A 7,189-nucleotide genomic window follows, 5' to 3' on the forward strand; every position below is an offset into this window, starting at 1 on the left:
AATCGTACGCAACATCATGTTGTTTGTACCATGGCTCCCCCAATAACAAGTGACATGAAATCATCGGTGCCGGAATCACGTCGCACAAAACCTCACAAAAATAATTTTCCAGCAAAAATGGTACCTTGGTTTGCTGCGTGACAGTGAGCTCTTCATGACCCCAACAAAACAAATATGGTTGTGGACGTGGTGTCATTGGTAGATTCAGCTTCTCCACCATCTCGAGGCTTGCAGCGTTGATCAAACTCATGTGATCGATCATCATGGCACATGATCTCTCTCTCTCACCATCACACGGGGGTGAAATAGTCCGGCCCAGCGGCCTTCCTCCTCCAACTGAAACCCATAGCTTAACTTACTAAATGACGATGCGCTCGCCATCTTCTCCATAGTGTCGTGAACAACCTGATGCTCTGAATACCACCTGATGTAGACCTTGATGGTGAGATCCGATCTGTTGTTGCCCGATCTTTCACGACACTTCACCACCCAGCAGTAACAACCTCTCGCATGCGCACGCGATGTACACGAAATAGAGGGTTTGAATCTTGCGGCTCAGCACGAGAAAACCAATCTCGAAGATGATACTCACGCGTGAAAACAATTCCTACAAAGAAATCGCAACACAAAGTTTTTCTAAAGATCCCTCTAAAACTTAGGGATTTTTAGACAGCTTCCCCCAAAACTCGATACGGGTATTTACCCTAAAAACACATCGTGTCTATTTCATAAAAATATAACCTAATTTTACAATGGACTCAGTCGGCTTTATATAATAGCCACACCTCCTAACTAACTTGGAAAGCAAGCACTTGATACACGTAATTAAAAAACCGACTCAATCTACCTTATGAAACAGAAAGTACTAGTATTGATGGATGCATCGCCGGCTTCAGTTTTGGTGCTGGTGGACCCCATCCAATTTCGCGTAGACATAGTAGACTCCATATATCCCACGTATGTGCACCCGCCTGATATTCCTTACGTGGCAAGAAAAGAAATAGAACTCTGTCATTTATTTTCTTCACCGATCCCAAAAACATCAGGTAATATATTTTCTATTTTATCTCTAACCAATAACTGCTTTCGTGGATTTGCCTTCACAAGATCTTGATGGAACTACGTACTGCCATGGACCCAAGTAGTACTAGAACATGTAGTCTTAGCTGAACCAAAAATAATACTAGCCCATGCATAAATTGTTCCAACCAAAATTTGTACATGATGCACTTTTGTGTCTTCATGCCCAGTTTGTATCTTCTCTTCGATTATGCCCAACTCAGTGTATATTTTCCCAAAGTTGCATGTGTCACTATTGCATGTAATCAACACCAAAGACTCAACCTCCCTGTTATCTTCATCAAACTGAAATATTTTAGGCTCATATATATCTGTGATCTGATGCGGTACAACATTACGTGTGGTCGTATCACATTGGTGGGCAGGCCCAACGCGATGTGGCATGAGCGTCAGTTACTCCAAGTGGCGCTTAAGACGTCACATAGAAGTTCCCGTTTTGAGACGTCTCATCATCTATTACGCTTTCCAAAGCATGCAGGCGAGAGGCACGCGTGGCTCAAGCGAGCCTGGGTCGGGCAAAACGGCTGATTCGGCCGTTTCTTTCAAGTCTGGGCCGGAAATGCTTTGAGCTTTGTGCGCCCAGAAAATACATGCATCCTATTATTATTATTTTTATGAGGCGTACACATGCAGCCTATTAAATGTCCAATTATTTTACTTTCTCTGTTCATTTTTATAAGGCCTTGTAGATATTTATACAGTATTTCAGTTGTCTGAAATGATTTAAAAAGTGAACCAAGAGAGTGTATTTTTTAGCAAAACGTCCAATTTTTTGTACCACACGGATCTGGTTGGGACTCTAGGCTATTCCGGCTAGTAGACGGGTCCTAATCTGGTTGGGCCTCTGGCTACTAGACGGGTCCTATTCCTTCTTTCACCCTGACTGTCTTAAAAGCCTCTCTATGTTGCACTCGGGACTCGGCCGTGAGAGGGTGCCGCCAGCTCTTCGTCACCAAACCAAACACTAGGGTTTGGCCTGCCCCCGCCGACACCCCCGCCGCCGTCCACATCTCCTCCTTCCGAGCATCTAGAGTCGCCGCCACCGATACAGTCGGCCCCCCGATGGAGGTGCCGCCGTATTGGACGGCCGCCCTGGTCCGGGAGGTTTTCATCAACTTCTTCAAGTCCAAGTCGCACACGCCATGGCCGTCGAGCCCCGTGGTACCCGTCAACGACGGCACGCTCTTGTTCACCAACGCCGGGATGAACGGGTTCAAGCCGATATTCCTCGGCCTTGCCCCCCCGGACTCGCAGCTTGGCCGCCTGCGCCGCGCCTGCAACACCCAGAAGTGCATCCGTGCCGGCGGCAAGCACAACGACCTCGACGACGTGGGGAAGGACACCTACCACCACACCTTCTTCGAGATGCTCGGGAACTGGTCTTTCGGAGACTACTTCAATGACGGGGCCATCGGGTATGCATGGGACCTCCTCACCCAGGTATCGGATTCTTGCCTCTCGATCGCTCGCGTGTTAGTTTGTATACACTACTGTATAGAACATCAGATTATGTATGAGTAAAATTTAAGTGAAAGTTGGGTCCACTTTGGTGGGTTCAATGGTGAGTGAAAGCTTGTGTTTCGGGGATATATTTCTATGCAAAACTGAGCTCTTTACTGTTTCGACAGAGTTAGGATTTTATCCTTGTTTTGTACAATAAGTTTGGTCGCTTTGGTGATATACTCATTGACGCTGACCTTCTGACCACCCATCTAATCTACTCCCTCCGTTTCTAAACATAAGCCCTTTTAGATATTCTATAATATGGACTACATACGGAGCAAAATGAGTGAATCTACACTCTAAAATGCGTCTATATACATCCGTATGTGGTCCGTATTGAAATCTCTTAAAAGCCTTATATTTAGAAACAGAGGGAGTAAGATATAAAGGCACTATCTGCAGAGCGAATCTTGTTCTGGCCGGAGACATGCATGTTGCCTATTTTCTTATGTAGGATCTCTGTACATAAATACTTCCTCTGTATCAAAATATAAGATGTTTGTGTAGGGTAGTTTAGCCTAAAATATGTCTTATATTTCGGTACAGAGGTAGTATATCTGAACAAGCAAAAATAAGAAAATGATGTGAAAAACCACAGATGTACAAATTTCCCATGAGTTTAAACATTGACCACCTTCTTACTAATACCACCTACTGATTGCTTTTTCATATGTACAGGTCTACAAATTGCCCACTGATAGAATTTATGCAACATACTTTGGTGGTGATGAGAAAGCTGGTCTCGCTCCCGATACCGAGTCGAAAAACATATGGTTGAAGTATCTACCTAATGAAAGAGTTCTGCCTTTCGGTTGCAAGGTATTCTGGATGTGCTTGGTTTGTTGGTCGAGTTCCTGGCTGTTTTGGACATTATGTTGTAGTATTAGTTTCACTTTCTTCGTTTCTGTTGGACTTTATACTATTGTCTAAATGTCCCTATTAAAGAACAGTACCACAATGTGTTCTTTGGGCAGGATAACTTCTGGGAGATGGGCGACACAGGTCCATGTGGGCCATGCACAGAGATTCATTTTGATCGTATTGGCAACCGTGATGCGGCTTCATTAGTGAATAATGATGACCCTACTTGTATTGAGATATGGAATCTTGTGTTTATTCAGGTCTATTTTTTTAAAACTCATTTCTTTGTAGATTGTTGAGCTTTAGTCTAATACACCGCCCAGTTACTGTGTTTAATATGTGCACGCCTATTTGCTTTTTATCTGTTCTATGCACTGACATTTGGCTATTTTAATACCCAGTTCAACAGGGAATCAGACGGTACTTTGAGATCCTTGCCAGCAAAACACGTTGACACTGGGATGGGCCTTGAGCGTTTGACTTCTATCCTTCAGAATAAAATGAGCAATTACGATACAGATGTATTCATGCCATTATTTGATGCCATCCACAAGGTATTTTGTTCAGATGCACACTGGCAGCTTCTTTGGTGCTTGTGAGTTGCGACTACAGTATTTTGCTGCAGTAATAAATTGTTTTCTAAAGTAAAAATTGTTAATTCGATATGCATTATGAATGCAGCTGGCAGGTGTTGGAATTCAGCCATACTCTGGTAAAGTAGGATCCGATGATGTTGGGAAAGTTGATATGGCATATAGGGTTGTTGCAGATCACATAAGAACCCTTTCTTTTGCTATCGCTGATGGTTCTCAACCTGGTGAGTTTATACTGTTTTGGTTGGGGATACATCATTTAAAATGACTGCCAAGTTGTTGATGTGGCACTGGAATAAAATGAATTATATGGACATAAAGTCACCAATAGCCACATTTCCAATTTTGAAGAATTTGAATGAAAAAAGATAGAACCCATTGTCAGCCAAATGTTGCAGTTACAAAATCTGTTGGCAATAAAGGTTCAGTACAACTGCAGAAAATATGTTACTGTCTTCATTCAGTTTAATTGGTTTGTTTTCGGTAGATCCACCATTTTGTGGTCAACCTATCTAGTGCGTATGGTGTAGAACTGAAATATTTTGTCGCAACTACTGAGCTATTGTATTATTACAATGTTTCAGGGCTTTGTTTTGTGTTATACAATGATGTTTCTTTGTTCTAATATGAGTTTTTCTGCATCTGTTTTACTTTTGTTAATGATATACTTGCATAGCTTTTTGTTTAGTCAGAATGCTAAAAATGTAATGTAAGCCTTATGGGAATGACGGTAGAGATGTCATATGACAACAAGAAAAAACTATGTTCAGACACGATTTTAGCGGATTTATTATGAACTCAGGGTCATGAGTCATTGTGTGCTATTTGTTACTTAATTTGGGTTTGGGTTTGTGGGGCACAAGTTGGAACTGGAGTCATCTGTGTTGGATAGCATTGTTCCTGCGATGCCTTATGTTGTAGTTTATGTGTGCATTTTTTTTGCTAGCAAAGATTTATTTTAACTGTCATTTGGTCCTGGCAATGAGTTATGGTTACTCGTAGGAGAAAAAGCGCTAGTGCGTTTTGCCACTGCCTAGCGCCTATCCCGTCTAAGCGCGCACCTAGCATGATTAAGTGCTAGGCGTTCGGTTGTTGCCTAGCGCCTAAGCACACTTAAGCGCATGCCTCGTTTTTTTTCATGACCACCCTAACAAGTCTGATGGCATGGATTCTTGGACATCACTATCCTATGCTTCAGTGTATTTGCGTACATAGAAGTTACAGCTGGTGAATGTAGAATGGTCGATATGTACATTCTCTCAAATAATCCAACTCCGTAGTTACTAATTAGCTGTATTAGAACATGTTTCCTGAAGAAAGACACGGTATGAGGCAGGATCAAATCCTGTCTGTAGCTGATTTGTGATGAGCAGTTGAGTACTGGGAGAAAGCTGGTGAACGTAGAATGGTCGATATATGTACATTCTCTCAAATAATCCAACTCCATAATTACAGTACTAATTAGCTGTATTAGCACATGTTTCCTGAAGGGAGACAGTATGGGGCAGGATCAAATCCTGTTTGTAGCTTGTAATTGGGTGGTTGGGTACTGGGAGAACAAACTCCAGTCCAGACTTTGTTGAATTTGAACTTAAATCATGAAAACAGTGCTAGGCAGGAATCAGTTAATTTGAAATTTTGCCTTTCATCCATGAAATTTTGTTCAAGGAATAAATTGCCCGTGAGGATTTATTGCAAATTTGAACTTGAAATCTTGGTACCACCCTTTATAACTGGCGATACGTGTCAGGAGCGAGGATAATGCACCACAATAGAAGTATATGCTCTGTTTATTGAATATTTTTAGTAGGTTCAAATGTCAACTCTGGGTCGTTAGTACTGTTTGAGTTAACAAGGTTATGTGTCCTTTAGGACACATCTAGGAAAAAAACTAGGCATGCAGTACGTATAAAGGAAATCTTAACTAGCATGTGGTCAATTTCTTGTTTTGAAAGGAATTTAACAGGAAATCTGAACTAGCAGATAGATTGACATTTGACTAGGAAGCATTGGGCTCCGCCCTTCTAAACATGATAACCTTTTTGCTTTTTACTTCTGCATCAATTTTTTCTAGTTGTTTCTGATTCTCTTGCCATATTTCTGGTGACTGGCATCCCTCTCATCGTTTTTGTTCTCGAAGCTGGCATTTTATTTAGCATTATTTTGTATCTTGCTTGTACAGCCTTGTAGATGTTTTTGTCCAATTGATGGGTGATGTGTTTCCTGAGCTGAAGGACAATGAAAAGAAGATTAAAGATATAATTAAAGATGAAGAAGCAAGCTTTGAGAACACTCTAGTGAAGGTAATCTTGGTTGCCAGGAGTATTTTTTGCATAATAGTGACATCAATTTGGCCTAAGTGAAGTTTGTTGTAGTAATTTCACTGCAATCAAATCCGAGTGTTCGCACACTCTTAAGCAGTATTTTCATACTTTTATCTTTTTCTTTAAAGCATACTTCATCCTTCTTAACATGTTCTAGACTCAAAGCAATTTAGCTAGTTTGTTATTAGATTACCTTTTTTTTTTGTTCTGGAGGCTCTCGGCCAGTTTATACCTTGTATCTTCTGTACCACTGTATTGCTCGTGCGATACTGCTGAAGGCTTTTTATATATATTAACGTGCTCTGCCGAATAACCATGTTGTGTCTTGTTTTGAGTCCATACATTAAGGAACATATTCATGGTGATAGTTTGAATCTTGGTTTACAACAGCTTAGTTCAATGACAATAATTAGCATACATGATAAATTGTCTCACATTTTCTATGAAATGACTATTAGCAATCCAATTTACTTGGTTTCCACATGGGCATGATTCTGTTTACCATGCTTATATTTTAAGGGCAGTTCCTACTAAGCGCCTTGCCATTGTGTTTCATATATAGAAACAGAGACTAAGAAAGCTTACCGTTGAAGTTCAGTTGACCGTTCTTTTCTTAGAATCATCATAATATATAATTGATTGTGCTGTTGGTGTAATTTTCAGGGATATGAAAGATTTAAGAAAGCTGCAGATGCTGTCAAAGAGAATGGCGGGGCAGTACTTAGTGGCCAGGCAAGTGCTTTGGTTTTGAGTTACCACCATATTACTTGATTTATTTTGTTTTCACCAAAGCAGAGTTACTGTTTGTTTGTTGTTTGAGCATGTCTT

The 7,189-nt window shown here is 41.0% G+C and overlaps 1 protein-coding gene across 1 annotated transcript in view; it reads left to right on the forward strand.

The window, feature by feature from the left end:
- The first annotated feature begins 1,969 nt into the window (after positions 1-1,969).
- Positions 1,970-7,189, forward strand: part of LOC123156671 (alanine--tRNA ligase) — an 11,679-nt gene continuing 6,459 nt past the window's right edge. The window contains exons 1-8 of the mRNA XM_044574827.1: positions 1,970-2,520; positions 3,262-3,402; positions 3,558-3,704; positions 3,846-3,998; positions 4,126-4,274; positions 5,921-5,968; positions 6,220-6,340; positions 7,025-7,093. Coding sequence (XP_044430762.1) covers positions 2,143-2,520; positions 3,262-3,402; positions 3,558-3,704; positions 3,846-3,998; positions 4,126-4,274; positions 5,921-5,968; positions 6,220-6,340; positions 7,025-7,093 — 1,206 coding nt within the window. The 5' untranslated portion in view covers positions 1,970-2,142. The remainder of the gene's footprint in view (positions 2,521-3,261; positions 3,403-3,557; positions 3,705-3,845; positions 3,999-4,125; positions 4,275-5,920; positions 5,969-6,219; positions 6,341-7,024; positions 7,094-7,189) is intronic.

The sequence above is a fragment of the Triticum aestivum genome, chromosome 7B (assembly GCF_018294505.1).
Source record: "Triticum aestivum cultivar Chinese Spring chromosome 7B, IWGSC CS RefSeq v2.1, whole genome shotgun sequence".
In the NCBI taxonomy this organism is placed as follows: domain Eukaryota; kingdom Viridiplantae; phylum Streptophyta; class Magnoliopsida; order Poales; family Poaceae; genus Triticum; species Triticum aestivum.